A 20,452-nucleotide genomic window follows, 5' to 3' on the forward strand; every position below is an offset into this window, starting at 1 on the left:
TTCCCCTTTGATGCTGATTAAGAATATATGTGGTTTATAGGGTCGGAATTGACTCCTTCACTTTGTTACAAGCTTTTGACTTAAATTGTAACACCCCGCAGAGTATAAAAACATCGATTTTACAGTTATGCAGATTACCACGCATAATACATAGATCATAATACATAAATACATACCTACGTATAACACAATATATCAAGAATTTTAATATGAATACATATCTTAATTACATATAAAAATATTAATAACTTAAATGATAATTTATAAACCATTAAACAGATAAGTAAGGATAATGTATGTAAAGTCAATACATATTCGGGTTATACTAGCCCGAGAGCGCATCCCACAATGAGGGACACAAACGGGTGCAATCAGTCTTCGTGGGTAATATTATATCGTTAGCAATAAGCCTCCCACAATATTGAGCTACACAGATTTGGAAATAAGATTAGGGACTAAATGTGTTAAGTGTCTAGGTGCTGATGATTTAGAAGCGCAGTCGATTAAGCCTGGGCGTACGCTTGGGCTTCACCTCGCCGCCGCTGGAGACGATATGACGTTTCCTTGGCGTGCAGCTGCTAATGGAAGGTGATGGCGGTTCCTCATGAGTGGAGGGAAGTGATGATTCCTCTTGAGTGATAGCCTCTACTCTTGCATGGGTGTGTTCCAGCGCCTGCTGCTGCTCCTGCTGCAGTTCAGGTTCTTTACGTTGCTTTTCTGCTCGTACAGCTTCTAGCTCTTCCTCATTGGGAAACTCTACGAACAGAGTACGTCGAGCGCCGCGTCTAGTACAAGAATCGTCTTCTCCCTCATCGTCTGTTGGTGGATTACAACGGGCGGCACTGCCGCGCCTTGGCAGGTGAACAGAAGACGTAGGCACTGAGTACTTCTCGTAGACGACCAGGCAGATGTCAATGTGACGTTTGTTGCCGAAAGCCAGCGGCAATTGGCGGTAGCCCAGCGTAAGTTGTAAGGTACGGGTGTTCCCAAACTCCAAGCCGTCGTCAAAGAACTCTGTACTTAGGCTTTGCAGTACACCGTTCGCCTCCACAAACTTCACCTCATCTAGGTCGGGGCTGCCTGGACGCGGAGGTGTAACCAATTGGGCCCTACAGCGACTTGGCAGCTGCTCATCTTCGTCATCGCTCTCCGCGCGCACATGCAGAGAGGTGGGCTGTTTGCTCACCTTTCGCTCCTCAACCATACGTCGACGCACCCAGGAGAAGCACCGCATGAAGCGCAACTTTAGGATATCCGCCTTGGCGGGACTGACGAAATTCGCCTCCTGAAAGCCTTCGTGCTGGTAGCGTGTCGAGATAAACATTCTGAAGAAACCAGCTGATACGGTTGCCCCACGGCTGTGGCGTCCAAAGTAGCTAAGAACGCAATCGTCAGAAAGTTCCTGGACAATGGAGCCTCGGTTCGCGGCAGCCACGAATTCCTGTACCACCTCAAGAGGCGTAATTTCCGGTGGAAGCGGCAGGGGCGACGGCGTCTCTTCTGTGGGAAGATTCTTATTAACCATAACTCTTCACAAACTCTAAAAAAAAAAGCCACTCACCCTGCACCGCCGCTGGCTGAACCTTTTGATGAAGTGTTTCCATTTGGCTGTCGCTTATTGCTGCTTACTTTTGCGTAGAAAATAAAATATTATTTAGAAAACATTAAAATTGGCTGACTGGCGTCTAGTTTGGGGTTGTTGAATATAATATATTTATAAATATAAATGTTGAATTTTTGATTGAATACGAAACGCAAGCGGTACAACGAACGCGGCACTTGTATGCAGCTAAAACAAATGTAAACAACTTTGTTGTCTATCAATTTTTAATTTAATTTGCAAAATTCAAGAAGAACAGATCAGCGTCTAAAATTTTTTGTTTTCGTTGTTTCGCGTTCGATGTTGCGATTCTTGTTTGATATTTTTTTATATTTATTTTTTGGTCACACTGAATTTGAAAGCTGTTATTTAAAATCATACATCTTACACGTCTTTAAAACCATTTTACACGTTTACAGATTCATGGGGTAGAAAGTCTCGTTTTTGGGCTAGGATTCTCATGTAGGAAGTATAATTCCCATGTAGGAAGTAGAATTCTCATGTAGAAATTACAATTCATTAACAGAAGACAGTAAATTAAAAGAATTCTCTCTCGTTGGTTGTCGGGTAGATGTAAATTAACAGAATTCTCTGTCGTTGGCTGTCGCTTTTTTCCCGCCAAATCTGGCCTTTTTGGCAGATCAGACTTTGCGATTGCAGACCGTTCAGATCCAAAACAAGCTAGATTTATTATGTATATTAAAATTATCGATAAAAATGAGAAAAATACCAAATCTAGCAAGAAATGCGCTGAACTGCGAGCTCTGCCAGCATTTGTTTACCTGTTTTAACTCGCTAAAGAAATGTTCAAGTTAATTTTTAAGCAATATAAGGCAAAGAGCAGTAGCCCGGACCTTAACGACGTGTTAAACTTCGATGATCCATTGAGAAATGACAGAATCACTGCCCACCGCTTGAATACCTGCCACGAGGAAAATATTCGGTCAATCCCCGGTCTAAAGTCATCGAGCACTTGGCAATGCTATGAACTAAGGGATCATCCCGGAATCCTAGTTATACGAAACCCCTTTACCGAGAGGGGTCTTCGATATTGGATAGCGCGATGCCTGCGGGATTATCCAAGGCCACCGAACATTGTCAATTTAAATGAGAGGCTCTTCGATGAAACGGTCAGATCGGATTGGTGGAAGCAGCTCCATCGGTGCCAGCATAAAGACGACTTTCAACGGACCAAAGTGGCCATGCGTTGGACCACATTCGGTTATCATCACGACTGGGACACTAAGCACTATGATGATCACATGCACTCCCCGTTCCCAGAGGATCTGAGCCTGCTGTGCAGACTGTTCTCATCCACAATGGGCTACGAAGACTTCAAGCCTGAAGCGGCTATAGTTAACTATTATCCCGTCGGCAGTAGCTTATCCGGTCATGTGGACTATTCGGAGCCGAATCAGTCGGCTCCCTTATTTTCGTTTAGCTTTGGCCAGAGTGCGATTTTCCTGATCGGTGGAAGGAGCCTAGAAGAAACTCCCACCGCCCTTCTGCTGCAAAGTGGCGATGTCCTGATAATGTCCGGAGAATCCCGACTGTGCTATCACGCCGTACCGCGTATCCTTAAGGACCATAAAACCGTGAACTGTGATCTGTCTAAAGAATTCGACGATAGCTGTGGTGGCGACCTGAATGCCTTGGATATGGATTTATTTGAGCATGTCGGAAACCTGAGCTTCTGGCAACCGTTTTCGGACTACATCGTGGACTCGCGTATTAATATTAACGTACGACAAGTACTAAAACCAGGACAATTGTTATTAAATTGAAAAACTACCTACATATTAAGTATGTATGTTATTAGCTAAAATAAAACCAAAGATATTTTTAGAAAATATTCCCATCAACAGTTATCCTCCTTTCTGAAGCAGCAACAAAAACGCTCTCACCAACACAAACAAGGAACAAACTGAGAGCAATCAAGAGAGTAGGAGTTAAAGTGAGCGAGAGCGAGACCGGTAAACGGCGCAAATCGCTCAAATATTCGTTTTACTTGAGTGCAGGAGACAGCGAGAAAGAAAAAATACAAAAGGAACGAGTCTGGTAACAGAAAACGAGTGAAAAAAAATATTTCCTTCCTTAAATATGTATGTTGTTACCAGTTGGCAAAATGATGTATATTTTTTATAAAAATTTTCCGAAATATATTGACAAATATATAGTCGTCCGAAATCGGATATTTCGACTTCTATGCTAAGAATGTAGCTTTAAAACTGAATAAGTATACTATAGTTTGCATGGGAACGGACATGGGTAGAACTATAAAAACAACAAACTAAAGATTATTAATTTCTTAAAATTGTTAATTTAATTCATTTATTATTTAATTTTCGATTTTCAAAATTTTTGGTCGCATGAAGGCATGCTAAGCGTCATGTACTTTTATGACAAATTCTGCCCAATCCATATTTGAGAAATAAAAACAAATGAAATCAAATAACTTGGATTAACAAAAGAATACTAATAACATTAATAAAATGAACCCGCTAGATATTGCACTTTAAATATTTATATTAATTTTGTTGTGTTTTATTTTATTGAAAACTAGCTCGAATTCGTGGTTGAACCACAGCAAGGGTAGTATTCGAATTATAAACAACCCAGGACTTAAACGAATCGAAAAATAAGCTTAACTAATTTTATTGCTAAAAAAACATATATTTTTTTTAAATTAAATAAATGAACATTACAATTAAATATATTTAAGACAAATATTGGCTGCTATTTTTATGAGCTTTCCCACTTAAGCTAGATCTAGCTTGAAAAAAGCTAAGTTAGCAAGAATATTTGTGGGGCACACAAAAATACTACATTTCTGATGATGGCGATTGAGTATTTTCCGAGACTGAAACCTGGTAACACTGCTAACAAACACAAGGAGGAGGAAATCGTGCAAAATGTTCAAAAAGTATGTAAAGAATAGGGCTCCCGTTGTCCAGGAACAGACTAACGAGGATACCGGTCCAACATCCACAGATTCGAGGAAAAAGACAGCATTTCCAGCATCCAGCAGCTGAAGTCGTCGGTTCAGAAGGGAATCCGAGCCAAGTTGCTAGAGGCGTACCCGAAGTTAGAAACACACATCGACCTCATCCTGCCCAAGAAGGACTCGTACCGCATCGCCAAGTGGTAGGAGGGGTCATCCCATACACAGTACCATTATCCCAATCTCTCCGTGTCTTACTATAATACCGATCTTCAATCCGCAGCCATGACCACATCGAGCTGCTACTGAACGGAGCCGGCGAACAAGTGTTCTTCCGCCACCGCGATGGCCCGTGGATGCCCACGCTGCGGCTGCTGCACAAGTTCCCCTACTTTGTCACCATGCAGCAAGTGGACAAGGGCGCTATCCGGTTCGTCTTGAGTGGGGCCAACGTTATGTGTCCGGGCCTGACATCGCCGGGTGCCTGCATGACACCGGCAGACAAGAGCACTGTAGTGGCCATTATGGCCGAGGGCAAGGAGCATGCGCTGGCCATCGGACTGCTCACACTCTCTACAGAAGAAATGTGAGTGGAGATTATGAACTATTTCAAACCCGTAACATTACATTTTTATTTATTTTCTAATCACCCAGACTGGCGAAGAACAAGGGCATCGGTATCGAGACGTACCACTTCCTCAACGACGGACTGTGGAAATCGAAGCCCGTGAAATAGGTGAAATGAGGAATCTGCACTTGCACTTTTTAGTCTTCTATGTCATGAGAGCAAAGAATGGTTTTTGATATGCAACTGAGTCCTGTTTATTTTTTCTCCTAATTTTAATGTCAGTTAAGCTATTTAAATCAATGCGAAATATAATTAATGGCATTTAAAAATCTGACAATAATAGAAAGAGGTGAGAGAGTGAGTGAAAAAGAGAGGGAGAGAAAGAGGGCCGGCAATCTGCCACGCAAACCACCTGTGGAAATGGGCTAGGTAAAATCTTGTGAGACCCCTATGGGATTTAAACTGAAGTTGCAAAACAAAAGCTGTTTGTTTTACAGTGTTTCCTGGAAAATAAGGTCATAATTGTGACTGCCAAATACCTTTTGTTTATTGATTTGTCAAGCAACCAACAGGAATTACCAAGATTTTAGAGGACTGCAAACAATTAATAGGAACTTTTTAAGGATCGTCGTTTTCCTGGCACCTGTAAGTTAAATATGAATAACTATTTCTAAAGTTTTCGAGCTTTTCATTTTGTATGTAAGTATATGTAAGGATAAAAATCCTTCAATATGTTTTGGAATAAACAAAATGGGCTGAACACTGGCTTTTTTCAGCTGTCGATAGACGATAGGCACTCGAACAACAGCTGGCTTCGGCGACATGCGCATTCGTGTACGTATTGTACTTTGCGCACTCCTCCGTAAATGGAGAAAGTGCTTTCGTTTCGCGTCACACAGCATTTGTCGCATCCAACGACAAGTGCAGCACATTTTCCACTCAGCGGATAGAGGAAAAGTGAAAAACAGTAGGAGACAGTAAGCAGGAGCAGCAAACAAAAACCACAAGTGGTGGTCTGCGTTGCTCAAAAGTTCAGTCAGCAAGCCTTATGGCAGTATTCGACAATGGAAATGGTAAATCCCACAAGTTCTAACGGTAAAAACTCATGAGGACCTCCAAAAACAAGTTGACATATGGAGTGGAATTGAAAATTCACCGTTGCACAGCCTGGGTGCATTGTGTGTCCGTATTTGTCGTGCCGTGGGTTTGTGTGTGTGTGTATGAATGCGAAAAAAAGTTTTTCAAGGAAAACGGATACACACTGTTTGAACTTTTCGAAGGTGCAAAATTGCAATGGCAAAGTTTTGAAAAGTGCAAAAGTGACATGACGCGAAAACAGCACACAAATACACTCGCCCGCCCCCCACTCTGTAACTTTCCCTCATGTGTGTGAGAGAGTGAGAGAGTGAGTGCGTGAGCTCGCGTGTGCGTGTGTCTGTATGCTCGCGAGTGGGCTTGTGTGAGGGCTCTTTAGTTGTGATCCCCTTGGAATCTCTCAGGAAACTATGCTCCGGATAGAGTCCTCCGGAACGATATTTACTTATGTTTATACATATATACATATGTATAAACATATGTAAATATATGAAAATGTTAGGGAATCTTTGTTTTACTTTGTAATGTAAGCCATGAATATGAATTTCCAGAAGGAAACGTTTGAGATCCTCCGAATTTCGTGGATAAATTTGATTTGATCGGGACTGCATCTTTCTAAAGATTAGGTGCTATATCCTCCAGAATGTTTTGGGCTTAATCCCTCTTGAAGTTCAAGGAAATTGCCGTTTTAAAGCTGATTTTGCTAAACCTTTTTTTAGGTTACATATGGCGGCAACACATACAGTCATGGAAAAAAATATTAGTAACACCCCACTAAATTTCATTTTCCGCTTAATAATTAATAATCTGCTAAACCTATGCATTGAAATAGTGCTAAATATTATTTGTTATTGAAAATACTGTATTAGGGTCTTAATTTTATAAAATTATCTGCTAAATTAACGAAGCTATGTCAAATCTCAGAAAATTGCCAGTGAAATGTAAATGGACACGCACCACATTTTTTGACAAATGTGAAAATGAAAAATTTTATATTTATATTATTTAGAAACTTTTGGACAAATTAAATGCATCTATCATACATTCTTATAATATGAATTCATTATTAAAGTGCATAATTTTTAATTGACTTAATATAATAAATAAAAAAATATAATAATATTAGGTGAATCAACCTCCATAATTTGCTTTAATTTTTAGAAGGTATAATATAAATATATATGTTTTAGTTTTTAATTTATATTTTAGTTATTAAGATTTAATCAGGAGAGGCCGCATACCCTCTCATTATACATAGTATGTATATATGTATAAAACAGGGGTTTAACATGTGCCATATTAAGTCATATTTTTATGAAAGTTTTAGTAAAAAAATTAATTGTATTAAAAACAAATATATGGTCTGCGCATTTCGCAATATACAGACAGGTAAAAGGCTGACGTAAAAATAAGACATTTATCTTACTCAATTTATTTTTTATTTTGTAATGAATTAATATAATTGAAATGCATAATAGAAGTGTTGATTTATCTAAAAGTATATAAAAAATATAAATATAAAAAGATTTTAATTAATTTATTGTCATATTTGCACAAAAAATGCAGTACGCGTCTATCAACATTTCCCAGTCCTATACTGGGGTGTTTAGGCGAATTAGTTATATCTCTGGTATTATAGCATATATTTTCATCTAATTAAAACCAGTGTGTAGTTTTTTTAATAAGAAATATAATTAGCTAGTATTCGAATGCATAAGTTTTACGGAAAGTTAATAATTTAGCTTTAATCACAAGCTCGTTAAGCTGTATCAATTATTTTTCCACGACTGTACATGTGTATGTAAACACATTTGCACAAACGCATATTTTTACCGTTACTGCTTCGCTCTTTCTATTGATTTTACTCCCATTTTTTAGGCGGCGCTAATTGAGTTGTTGTTATTACCAGTGATGTCGTGCAAGGGCGAAACAACAACAAGAACAACAAAAACACCATCAACAAGAGCAACGGGAGCGAGCGCAACTGCCTGAAGCAGCAACAAAAACACCCACACCAACGCAACCAAGGCATTTTTGGCGAGCACTGACACACGAACACGCACGCAGAGCAATCAAGGAGAGTAGGAGAGAGAGAGAGTGAGAGCGAGCGCAAGAGAACGGCAATATGGAAGACCTCTTTTTACTGGTAATCAAGGAATCAACGGGCACCAAGCACAATGCGCTGCGGCAAACGGCGCAAATCGCTTACGGTAAGTTTTCCATATCCCCAAGTGCGGTATTCCTTTCACCTGAGTGCAGGCGACAGAGAGAAAGTCAAGGGAACGAAGGAGTGCAAAAAGAAAGGCGCATGCAAGAACGCCATTTCCTTCCTTCCTTAGTCGCGGCAAACGTCGTAGTTCTTGTTGGCACGGCCCGTGTTTGTTGTTTACCGTTAGTTGCCACTTCCTTTGTGACGCTGCCCTGCCAATTGTCGGTGCGGCACTTGGGTTTCCAAAGGAAAAGAACTGTTAAATTTAAATTAAAGAAAATGAAATTCGTACTTCGTGTTTAATGAACAAAAAGCAAAATATTTAAAGTTGCTTTCGGCAAAAAATATTTGCATAGCTCTGTGCGGCAAACAAAGTTCAAGATACCGTCGTTTTAATGCTGCAGGGCATTTCAACTCCCACGCAACTCAATCTTTCCTTTGTTTCCTTTTGGTTTTCTGACTTTGTTGCCGGGCCTTTGTGTTATTTTTGCGTTGGCGTTGCAGAAGAGTAGGCAACGCTGTGCGGGAGGAGTTTTCTTTTCACACACGCACATACTCCAACACATCCGTTTGCTTATCGCGGCAGATTTTACTGCCAACATTAGTTACATACTGCGTCCTCAGGCGATAATCGTTAATCGTAGCGACTTAGCGCTAATTCTGCCCGTGGATTTACACTCGGAGAAAAGAAGTTGATACACTTAGATCTGAATTATCCAAGTAATGTGAAATGAAAAAATTTTATTAAACATAGCCTATTAAGGTTATAAAATTAATTATTCAATTTGTTTTCCTCCCTCTGCAGATAAGCTGTACCGGCAACATGGCATCCATCGGGATCCGTCGCACGAGCTGCGCTCCGTTTGCTTTACCGCTTTGCAGATGGCGCTGGACACCAAGCGGCCCAAGTTCATCACGATGGGACTCAATGGCCTTCACGTAAGTGCACCGCCGGATACGGCGATTATAGGCCACGGGGCCGGGCAGGAAGAATAACGGTGAACCAGAAGCCGGGAGCCAGGAGAGGTGGACCTTACAACAATGGCCACAACCAACCACTGACATACATTTTCCGGCCGGAAGTTCCGGGCACACAAAGCGGATTTATCATTCCGTGTGCACACACAGATACACACTGGTCAATGGATAATGGACAATGGGCACGGGAAATGGACATGGGAAATGTGGGCTGTGGGATGTGGAGCATGAGACGTGGCATATGGGAATATGTGGGACATTGGGACGGGGCTAATTGCTGGGGATCCCATTGGGTCAGCGGAAGTGACGTTTGTTTATGAGTGGTTAACCATATGGTAATCAATGATTCCTGACTGGTTCGTGCTCTTTGTTCCCTTCCTAACTTTTCTTTTCGATATAAAATCCTTGATTTCCCGTCTACGCCTTTACTTTAACCCCTTGCACTTTTCTTCTGTTATGTGAATTATATATTGATCCCTTTTATCTACTTTCAGCGCGTCATTAAGGATGAACGCTTCTACATCGGTCTGGAGCCGGAGGACGACTCTGTATGGCTGCCCTCCCAGCTGCTGCGAGCCACCAACGGCATCCTGCCATCGACGAGCAGCGAGGATACCGTAGTAAATGTGCTGCGCCTTTTCCTGGCCATGGCCTGTTCTCCGGCCTGCACTCTGAATGGCCGACTGCTCATCGAGATCCTGTCCCGTTGCGGCGAATGCTGGGAGATGGGCTCGCGGGCCACCAAGGCTGCCTCGCTGGCCGCCGCCTCCCAATGCCTGCGTACCTTTTGCGCCTTCCTCATCGAGGAGGCCGAGGAGGTAAAGAAGACTGCGCCCGCCGGTCTGATGACCCAAACACAGGCCTCTGCCGTCTACAACGAGGTGATACCCGTGATGCAGTGGCTTTGCAGTCGCCTGGTAGAGCCTAATGTGAATGCCTCACCGAACAAGAAGTGCGAGAACCATAGCTCCCTATACCTCACCGAGTGCATCCTCACCCTGAGCTCGGCCCTGCCACGAAACGTGCACGCGAATCCGCACTTCACCTCCTTTCTCTGGCAGAAGTTCTGCCCCACGCTTGCAGCAGCACTAGGATCACCCGGAAGGATTAATCTAGACAAGAAGTTTACATACAAGTGAGTGGTGTCGAATCCTGAAATCCATAGTTAATATTAAATTTCAATTTGTACTCAGGGACGCCCTGCACATGATCGAGAACGAGGCACGTGGCTTTTTCACGGGCCCAGGATTAGATGGACCTCAGGCCCGTTGCGTATACTTGACCGCTATTCAGCTACTGCGAATTGCCGGCGCCCACGGCTCCCTGCGTCCCATGTTGGAAGCACTGTTTCATCGAATGCTTCTACTTCCGGCGCCACAGAATCGCACAGAGCCACTGCGCTGCGTGAGGGAGATCTTCAAGAGTCCTGAGCGTCTGATCGATCTAGCCGTTATCCTTTATGTGGACAAGAATACGGCCCAAGGCTGTAGCGATGAGATGGCGCTGTTCCGGCTGTAAGTGTATACATTTTATAGGAGAAATATAATTTTCTTTTCATTAATTTCTTAAAATTTAAATATTTCCTGGTACAGTTTGGTGGACGCCATGGAGGAGTGTGCCTACGGAGCCAATGGAGTGGGCACAGCCACAGAAGCCAGCCTACAGGCGAGTGTAGAATGCATGGTGGCCCTGCTGGACAGCCTGCAGGTGCTCTGCAGCGGCGAACTGACCGAGTCGATGATCAGCGATCAGATTGTCCAGGTGGTTAATGGACGGCATGAGCTGCTGAAGGATGCAGACTACTCCGGCCCGCTGACCTACCAGAGCATGGCCCGGCTGCCGGCGCCATATCGGGACGCCATCGTGGAGTTCCGGCAGAATGTGTTCGAAACGTCGTCGGGATCTGAGAGTGAGGGTGAGCCACCCCATGAGCAGGATGCGGCCTCGAATGGTTCCGGGGACACCGAGGGACCCGAGGACGATGATCCGAGCAGCTCAAGCGACGAGACGTCGCGTGTGGAAAACCGCTGGCCATACTCGCACCTGGAGGCTCCCGTGATGCCCATACGGACGGACAGCGACAATGACCGGCAGCATGCCCGGGACTTTGCGAGGGCATTGCGGCAGGATCTAGTGCCGAAGCTACTGCGCCTGCGCAGCTGTGTGGAGCTGGACGAGGCGATGCAGGAGTTCGCATCGGCCGTGTGCCAGGAGAACAGCATGAACTTCTCGGACTTTGACTACAATCTGACCGCCATTAATGCAGATGGCATTTACTTGGCCATTTACTCATCGCTGCTGCTCAGCCTGCAGCTAATGCGGGCGGGATACTACGAGCAGGTGGCCCAAGGAGCTTCGCACAAGGATATCCTGGTGCCCATGTCAGAGCAGCAGTTCGTGACCTCTGTGCAGAATACGGGGGTCCTCGTCTACCTCTCCTCTCCATGGCTGTGCGAACTGTATCAATCGGTGACGGTGTGCAACGTCCTGGAAGCCATGCCACGCCAACAGCTCGAGGGTATGGGTCCACGCTGCGCTCTCGTGGACATGCTGTGCGATGCGGGTGGACTGGGCGCCACCCAGATGCTCTCGGAGTGGCAACGATTGCAAACGGCCAACGTGAAACACAAGGAGGAGGAACAGTTGCACGACAAGCGCCGTGAGGCAGCCAAGAAGCTATGCCGTCGCCTGCTCACCTGCTGCTGGGACTCAATGGTCATCGTGCTCAGTTCAGGATTGGGCGATCTGCAGACTAGCTCCGCCTCCAACAAGCTGGTGGCTCTGTCCAAGCGTACACTGCGGGTGAAGGCCAAGGCCAACAAGTCGAATGGTGAGGCCCTGTACGCCATGTGCCTGGATGGACTGCATTCGGTGAGGATTGAACTTAGCATCCTCTCCAGAATTATTGATTTATTAATTTTTTTCCCCTTTTTTTTTGTTACAGGCGGCCACACTCAGCAACAGCCTTAATCTGCAGCATTTGGCCGGCAAGATACTCAATCTGTTGGCCTCGAATGTCTGTCAAACTTCCGGACCCCGCATATCCGCCAGCCAGGCCATGTCCATGGACGTGGTTCTCACAGGCGGCCTAAATCTGGGTAGCTACAGCGCCGACTGCTGGCCAAGCATCTTTGCCGTCTGCCGCCATGTCAGCCAGCTGGAACACGAGATCTTTAGCATGCAGAATCCGGCCATATCGGCTTCACCGGGCAGCAGTCGCCGGGACTTGGAGACGGGCGAGAAGCTAAGCAATGGCAATGCCCAGGACAAGCTCAACCTCTCGTCCATACCCATTGACGATGATGAGACCTGGTAACCTATAGATACTATGGATAATTTAGAAACTTTGTAAACGTTTTTATCTACTCCTGCGCAGCGTGGACGTTTATAGCTTCCTTCAGGCGCCGATGCAGAGCCCCAACACGAACATTACCTCCATTCTGAAGGTCTACTCCGGCACCAATGAGACGGTCCTACTTAGCCAGAGCGACACCTCCAAGGTTCTGTGCGCCCTGTCTCACCAGGCGGAGAATCTGTTTGGTGACGCCGCTGAGCGTCTCAGCTTGCCGTCGTTGTGCCAGTTCCTTAAGCACCTGTGTCGTGCCTCCCGAGAGCAGTTGTATAAGAGCCAGGTAGCTCGCAAGGGCAGCCGCATCTGGTGGCCCAGCAAGGGTTGGAAGAAGCTCGACTCTCTACCCATGTCGCTGCTCCTCCATCGCATTGGCGATGTCACGCTCAAGGTATTTCGCAGCTCTCGCCCGCTGCTGCACGTGCTCAAGGTCTGGGCCATTACGGGACCGCATCTGATGGATGTAAGTAATGAATATTCGAGTGGATATAATTCCAAACTTATCTTTTCCTTTTTCTTTTCATTGAAGGCCGCCTGCCATCGCGATAGGATGATCTCAAAGCGAGCAATCGAGTACATCCACGACATCATCACGGCACTGCTGGTGGAGCAGTCAGAACTGCCTTATTTTCATTTCAATGAGGCGCTGTTGAAGCCATTCGAGAATCTGCTGAGCATGGACACGGATGTGGACGTGCAGGATCAGATTGTGGCCTGTTTATACGAGGTGGTGGAGGCTCACCGCACCGAGATTCGCTCCGGTTGGCGGCCACTCTTCGGAACACTGCGCAATGCCCGAAGCCGGATGCTGAATATGAGCAACATCATCGATATCTTTCGGGTGTTCCTTGACTCTGACAATACGCTGGTCTTCGCCAATGCTGGCTTAGACTGCATCCTGTGCCTGCTCTCTTACCTGGAGATCTCTGGCGGTGGCAATAACAATGCCTGCTCCAATGGATCTAGTGGATCAGCAGGGAATGGAACAACTGGAAGTGGCTCTAATCAGCAGCAGCAGCAAGAGGAGGACAACACATTCCGTCCCACGGACTTTCTGCACGAGACGTTGCGCTTCCTGGAGCGATGCTCTAGTATTTTGGGCTTCATGCATAGCATGCCCAAGTGCCCCAACTTTCACTCAACGTACAAGATCAAGGGCATCTCATATACGCACATCATCGACGCCAACATACCCAGTTCGATGGAGAACTTTACGTATTTCGGCAATGACTATCTGCAGACGCGGAACGAGCAGTACATGATCTCCTACCGGTCGCTGCATATTGACAAGGACACCATCGTCAAGATCGATGAGATGGACAAGCCGTCGGGAGTGCTTAAGGTGTGGTTCCTGCTACTGGACGGGCTGACGAACTCGCTGATCGTCTGTCCCTACTCCCACCAGGCGCCAATCCTACAAACGATCTTCAAGCTATTCAAGAACCTGCTGGCCAGCCCAGGCATTGACTTTGGCTTCTACTGCATCAACCATCTGTTGATACCGATGATCCAAGACTGGCTACGATACATCAACAAGACAGGTGCCTCCTGGCAGTTAGTGGAGAAGAACTTCAAGCACTGCTGCTGCATGACCACCGACCTGGTGGTGGAATTTATCGAGAAGTCGGTACCAGAGCAGCGGCGTCTGGGAGCAGGCACGAAGACGCGACTGGCGCAGATTGTTCATCCGGCGGATAATCTTCTGTACTCGAAGCTAAAGTTCGTAACGGAGCGGATCGAGCGGGAGCAACAGCAACTGCACTCTCCAGTTGTCCAGGAACATCATCAGCAGGGCTATGGGCAGCAGTACGATAGCAGCTCCAGTTCTGCCAGCGAGGAGCAGCAGAAAAGCGGAGCGGCAGGAGGCGTTAACGGTGGTGGCGGTACCAATCTCATCGAGTCGCCCACAAAAATTTCGGGTTCAGCGACGCTGGCCCTGAAACAGCTGCTTCTGGTCCTGATCGAGTGTGCGGCACAGTCACAGGAGGCCATTGCAAGGATCTCAGTGTCCTGCCTTAAGCATGTGATCCTCTCCACGGGCATGCTCTTCAATGAGTCGCAGTGGATGATTGCCTGCTCGGCCATCCATCGGGCCTGCACAGTGACAATAGCCCCACTGCGCCAGCTCTCGTTCGCTTTCCATGAGAAGTCCAACAGTTTCTACGGTGACTGTGCCAACGTTAAGGTGGCCGCCCGACGAGACAGCAGCCTGGAGGAGTTGGCCCGTATTTATGCGCTGGCGCAGCAGGTGTTTCTTTCGGACAATCAACGGGAGCCGGGTCAGGGCCAGACGCCAATGCCCAGTGCCTCGCAGTGCAAGCTGTCGGACGACAGGAGTTACTCCTTCCTGCTCTACCCTTTAAACAATGGCTTTAACTCGAACTTGGACAACTTTGTCATCCGGATACCGTTCAAGAATTTGGTGGTTGGCCTGCTGGCCAACCAAATGCTGCTCCAGCTGGTGGCCAAGCTGCTGCTGTCGCGGCTTAAGTGCGTGCCGCAGGCTGTGTCCACCTGCATCTTCGACAATTACGCAGCCTCCGCTGCTACGCCCAGCCACGACTACGACCTGGACTTCCGCTCCAAAGAGATCCTGCTGCGCTGTGTCAAGCAGTACCTGATGTCCGCCCTGGAGTTCGACTCACGGCCCGGCCTGAAGTTCCTCATGCAGAAGGTATCGAACATCGAGTACGCTGCTAATCTCTACAAACAGATGACCTCCTCGTGGATGATCTACTATATAGCGCTGGTGGATTCGCATCTCAATGATATTGTGGTGTACAATTTGGGTCCGGAGGACCTCAACTTTATCCTAGAGTCCTGCTCACGGCTGAATACAACCACGGTGAAGAAGAAGGAGAACTTTGTGAGGTATTTATTTTGCCTGCAGGATGCCTGGAATCTTGTGTGTGAGCTCTACCTGAGCAACTCGGCACTGCATGACATCGAGACTGGTTCCGGCAAGCTGCGTCACAAGCCGCCGCCACTGCACCATCATCCGCAGAGCAAGCCCATGTGCATCTCGCTCAATGGCAATGGCGATGCCGAAATGACCGATACGGGCTCCGGTTCGGGTTCGGGTTCCGGTTCCTGCAGCAATCCCTCTCCCAGCAAGTGCGTCCAGCTGCAGGAGGAGGAGAACGTGACGATGACGACGCTTATCAGTGAATTCCAGCCCAAGTGCCGTAGCAATCCGTTCGACACGAACCGGCAGGCCAAATCCTCGGAGGCGGAATCCATATCGCCGGAAATTGAACAGCAGCGGGCGAGTAGCATACTGAAGGACTCCAACTACAAGAGAGCCGCCCTTGCTCAGTTGGTGGTGGCGTCCATGGAGCTGCTGCGGTCGCTGCCCGGCGAGGCCGAGGAGAACCTGAAGCTTCTGATGACGCCCACCATTCGGGAGGCCTTCCGCCTCGTCCAGCTGCAGGGCAACGAGCTGAAGGTCAATCAGTTTTAGGCCATGCTTGTTGAGTTTTATTTTGATCTGTAGGCGCAGCCCCTGCCCCTACCAAAGGATCCCGTCCTCCCCTCCAGAAGTTCCCGAAGTTCCTGAAATTGAACCCGAAACCCGTGAATTCCTCTCCTCCTCCTCCTCCTGGCTAATTTACAGCTACGTCTGCATCTCATGCTCTCTCTGTTTCACTCTCAGTCTGTCTGTCTCTCTCCCTATCTGCCAGTATGTGGCCAACTTAATATTTAAGTGTTTAATTTATGAAATTTAGTTTTGAATTTGCCGAGTCTTGCAGATATGTAAACGTATTAAATTTTCCAATTCAATTAGCCAACTATTAACTTTAAAATGTAATCAGTATTAATCTTGGTAAATATTTGCTTTTACTAAATCGATGTAAGGCTAGGATTTAAGGTGATATAATAACTAATACGATTTATTTGTCATAAATTTAAATTCAACAAGATCTCTTTAACTTAAAATCGATTCAGCTTCAGCTTAAAACGAACATATCAATTAAGATTAGCTTTGTTGTTTTGACATTTACCTTACGCCTGTTACAAAATGGATACAATTTTAAAAAAATGAATTAACTTGTTAAACGATGTTTCACATACAATGTTGGTTACACTGGCAGTGTTGCAGGACCCTCCATCTGTCTCTCTCTCTCTCTCTCTCTCTCTGTCTCTGGCCCGCAGTCCCCAGCACAGCAGGCAACCATTTCAAAGTAAAAGCTCAACATGCCAGCACAAAAATAAAGCAAAAAACTATCGAAAGTACAACAAGAAGAACAATGTTATCAGGCGTTGCAAGGATATCGCAAATAGGATATTTTTTTCGCGCTCTTAGAGAAAGTGGAGGATGATGATCATGATGATGATGATGATGATATAGAAGAAGCGTAGACAACGTAGTCCTGTACATTAAATTTAGTCAAGACTTTCTCACTCTTAGTCCGCACACCTAGAGCCCCCGTATCTCCCTCCTCCGCATCCTTATGCTCCTCCCTCTTTTCTCTCTGACTCCAAGCTCCCCGCCCCCACGTTCCTCAGCACTTTTCGACTTTTCGAATATTGTAAAGATGTATCAGCGAGCACCTGTCCCGCCCTAAAACGAGAAAAGATATAGATAAAGATCGGTAAATAAAATATATACCTATATATATATATATATATAAATATTAAGAATGTAAACTTATGTAAACTTATAGCGAATGTTAACTAACACAAAATCAGTGCCGCCCATTAATCCACGATTACCACCATTAAAGATTAGTCAACTCACACACACACACACGTACACAAACAACTTACACATAGAGAGCCTATACTAAAAATACATATGTGTGTCCAAGTAGTCCCGCGCTGCCTTTAAAACGAATACTTGCATACTTTTGTACCAGTGTGCGTACCTAAGAGAAATATCGAAAATATCGAAATTATCGAAAAGAGAAGCAAACACTTAACCTAACAAATTCTAGCCACCTTGCTGCACTATCGAAGCTTATTAGCCTACATACACATTACATACAAACAAACAAACTCACTCACAGGACCCACGCCTCATTATATCAGGGATTAAGGAAGTGGGTATATATATTCCGATATTCCGAATTATAAACCCATATTCATGCTCCCCCGCCCATCAGTTTTTACTGCGCCCTAATAAGCTAATAGCTATAACGATATCGATATCGATACCTACATAAACAGACAGCTACGTACAGTTATATATGCCTATTTAAAGATCCAAAGAGTTATATATCTACATATATATAAAAATATATATATATATATAAATGTACTTATATGTATTATAGTTGCCACTTGGGTATAAATGTTGTAAATGTCTAACAAAGGAAACATTTTTATATGTGAAACTATTAGCAACAGCGCTACAAATCTATACATACATATATATACAATATAAAAATATAAATATAAATTTATATACATACACATACATTTATTTTCGCTTTGTCGTATACTGTATACATACCAAACATATATATAATATATATATATATGTAGAGAACTATGTACTTGTGTTATCTACTTGCCCATCTCTCTAGCTCTCAAACTATCTCTATCTCTCAATCTCTCAATTGACTTGTAAATGTAAGTGCGAAGAGTGCAGTTGCAGAGCCGCAAAAGTGCAAGATGATGGTAAAGATCAGGCTAAACTAGTACTACTATAACTCTCCAAGAGTGCATTTGTAACATGAATGAGAATAAACACACAACGCTTTCGCAACTTTACTAAACAATTTCTGTGTTTCTTAATTCGGAAAATGTAGACTATTCGTGTTCTATATATATTTTATATATTTCATATTTTTAAGTTCCAAGACTCTTGGAAATTCCCATCATTGATAAGTACGTCAAACTGGTTTGATTTCAATACAAGTATATTGAGCTACAGGATAGCTTTCAAAAATTATTTATTAATTCTACTGAAGATCATAAACTAATAATGGAATTAATTTTGGCTATCAAGGGAAGAGGTTTCGTCATGATGGCTTCGACTTCCACAACGGAGCATAAGGAAATGATGCAGGAAAAGTGTAATTATAACAAATTATTAAATGAAAGAAAAGTTATATCCATAATGATATGTTATTCTTAGACATATTGAATCCCCTGGGCCAACACACTATGATAACGTTCGGGGGATTGACAGATGGCTTATCACTTCGATTCAAGAAGAAAATTCTCCGGCAACTGGACATGTTCGAGGTATCCAATGGTTACAGCCTGACCCCCAAGGCAGCGGTGCACTTCTCTCGCACAAATCTGGCCAGGTATAAGCGGAGTCAGCCCAATAATCAGATATCAATGCTGATCGGTGGCATCGATGTCATCAATGGTCCCGAGTTGCATTGCATTGATTCTAATGGCACAGCGGCTTCCATACCATACGGGGTACATGGATCACGTCCCGAATTCTGTGACACTCTCCTTCGGGATCACTTCCAGCCGAATCTTCACCAGGAGGCGGCCTATAAAGCCCTCAAAAACTGTTCTGATCAAATCATAAAGAAATTTGGCCATAATAAGTTCAATTTCAAGGCATACGTAATCAAAAGAGGTGGCATCAATAGGGTTGGTTACGGGGAGCCCTTGAAAAGTAACGTAACACCTTGTTAGAACAGTCCTTATACTCTTTCTATATGTTTAATATTGCTCGATTGGCAAAAATTACATATTTGTAAAAAGCTGAAGGCTGCTAAGGGTGCTGTAAATTAATAATAAAATTGTTAATACTAACAGTGAACAAAAAATAGAAACGGGAAAAGAAGTTAATTTCGGAGAGCCAAAGTTTGAATATTTTAGTTTTAATCGATCATAACTAAGCCAAAAATCTATTACTTTAAATTCGGAAAGCTTTTCAATGTTAGTTTTTATTAGCCTTATTATGTACAATATTTAAATTTATAAAATAACTCAAATGCTAGGATCTGTTTTTCTTATCCGGGGTAATGGTGCGTATACGTGATATTCCATGTTGGCTGGGGAGATATTACGTATACGTATACATGATATTTTTTATTTTCCGAAAAAATTTGTTTTGAAAGGAAAAATTGGCTAACTTAATTAAGGTTACTAAAAGCAGACTTCCTGAAATTCCCTAAATTCGGGAAGCCGAAATGTCTATACCCTTTGCAATGAAAATAGATCAGTCAAAAATTCATTTATTTCCAAACGGAAAGGTGTTCTGTACTAATTTTTATTAGATTAATACATCTGTATATTAAATGTAAAATGTTTGAAAGTATAATTTTTTGTCGATTTTTTGTTTAATTTAATGATTTAACCCCTTTTAAAATTTTGAAAAATTAAACAATTTTTTTTTCTCCCAAACATGGCTAGATCGACTCTACTATTGATCCTGATCAAGAATATATATGATTTATGGGGTCGGAAATGATTCCTTCACTGATTAAAATTATAAAACCGTCAGCAATGTTATTGAAATAGAAATTTTTATGTGATTTTTTTTGTGACAAATCAAAGTTTAAAAAATGCATAACTTAGTCAAAAATGTATTAATTTTAATTCGGAAAGCAGTTCTATGCTAGTTTTTAGTAGCTTAACAAATCTGTATACTTCATTTCAAATTGAAAAAAACCCAACATTTTTGTAAATTTTTGCCGATGTAACCCCTTATATAAATTTGACAAAAAAAATGGCAAAACTTTGTTTTCTCCCAAACATGACTAGATTTATTCGCCTGTTAATGCTGATCAAGAATATATAGG

General features: G+C 43.9%; 5 protein-coding genes across 7 annotated transcripts; 4 read left to right on the top strand and 1 right to left on the bottom strand.

Annotated features, from left to right (window-relative positions):
• Positions 1 to 161: 161 nt before the first annotated feature.
• rux (roughex) lies at positions 162 to 1,933 on the bottom strand. The gene is made up of 2 exons (XM_020949738.2): positions 1,562 to 1,933; positions 162 to 1,500 (listed from the first exon to the last, which is right to left on the bottom strand). The coding sequence occupies exons 1-2, from the start codon at positions 1,602 to 1,604 to the stop codon at positions 488 to 490; spliced, it is 1,056 nt and encodes a 351-aa protein (XP_020805397.1). The 5' UTR covers positions 1,605 to 1,933; the 3' UTR covers positions 162 to 487.
• Positions 1,934 to 2,341: 408 nt separating this feature from the next.
• AlkB (alpha-ketoglutarate-dependent dioxygenase AlkB) lies at positions 2,342 to 3,833 on the top strand. Of its 2 annotated transcripts, none has more exons than XM_020949831.2 (2): positions 2,342 to 3,403; positions 3,466 to 3,833. In XM_020949831.2, the coding sequence occupies exon 1, from the start codon at positions 2,404 to 2,406 to the stop codon at positions 3,382 to 3,384; it is 981 nt and encodes a 326-aa protein (XP_020805490.1). In that variant the 5' UTR covers positions 2,342 to 2,403; the 3' UTR covers positions 3,385 to 3,403; positions 3,466 to 3,833. The 2 variants fall into 2 exon arrangements, with proteins under 2 accessions (XP_020805490.1, XP_086692281.1); XM_086836155.1 differs by having other exon boundaries at positions 2,350 to 3,407.
• A 565-nt stretch (positions 3,834 to 4,398) lies between these two features.
• MCTS1 (malignant T-cell-amplified sequence 1 homolog) lies at positions 4,399 to 5,438 on the top strand. Its single transcript, XM_020949818.2, has 4 exons — positions 4,399 to 4,523; positions 4,592 to 4,744; positions 4,825 to 5,127; positions 5,196 to 5,438. The coding sequence occupies exons 1-4, from the start codon at positions 4,513 to 4,515 to the stop codon at positions 5,275 to 5,277; spliced, it is 549 nt and encodes a 182-aa protein (XP_020805477.1). The 5' UTR covers positions 4,399 to 4,512; the 3' UTR covers positions 5,278 to 5,438.
• Positions 5,439 to 5,653: 215 nt separating this feature from the next.
• Positions 5,654 to 18,460, top strand: LOC110181824 (brefeldin A-inhibited guanine nucleotide-exchange protein 3). 2 transcript variants are annotated; one of them, XM_086836156.1, is made up of 10 exons: positions 5,654 to 5,808; positions 5,886 to 5,943; positions 8,083 to 8,414; positions 9,219 to 9,352; positions 9,886 to 10,526; positions 10,585 to 10,905; positions 10,984 to 12,262; positions 12,336 to 12,703; positions 12,768 to 13,203; positions 13,270 to 18,460. In XM_086836156.1, the coding sequence occupies exons 3-10, from the start codon at positions 8,330 to 8,332 to the stop codon at positions 16,198 to 16,200; spliced, it is 6,195 nt and encodes a 2,064-aa protein (XP_086692282.1). In that variant the 5' UTR covers positions 5,654 to 5,808; positions 5,886 to 5,943; positions 8,083 to 8,329; the 3' UTR covers positions 16,201 to 18,460. The 2 variants fall into 2 exon arrangements, with proteins under 2 accessions (XP_086692282.1, XP_020805382.2); XM_020949723.2 differs by lacking the exon at positions 5,654 to 5,808 and having other exon boundaries at positions 5,886 to 6,182.
• Positions 18,460 to 19,968, top strand: LOC110181964 (putative proteasome subunit beta type-2). Its single transcript, XM_020949913.2, has 2 exons — positions 18,460 to 18,757; positions 18,820 to 19,968. The coding sequence occupies exons 1-2, from the start codon at positions 18,667 to 18,669 to the stop codon at positions 19,338 to 19,340; spliced, it is 612 nt and encodes a 203-aa protein (XP_020805572.2). The 5' UTR covers positions 18,460 to 18,666; the 3' UTR covers positions 19,341 to 19,968.
• The last annotated feature ends 484 nt before the right edge of the window (positions 19,969 to 20,452 follow it).

The sequence above is a fragment of the Drosophila serrata genome, unplaced genomic scaffold, assembly GCF_035046125.1.
Source record: "Drosophila serrata isolate PLE 108 unplaced genomic scaffold, ASM3504612v1 contig_276, whole genome shotgun sequence".
In the NCBI taxonomy this organism is placed as follows: domain Eukaryota; kingdom Metazoa; phylum Arthropoda; class Insecta; order Diptera; family Drosophilidae; genus Drosophila; species Drosophila serrata.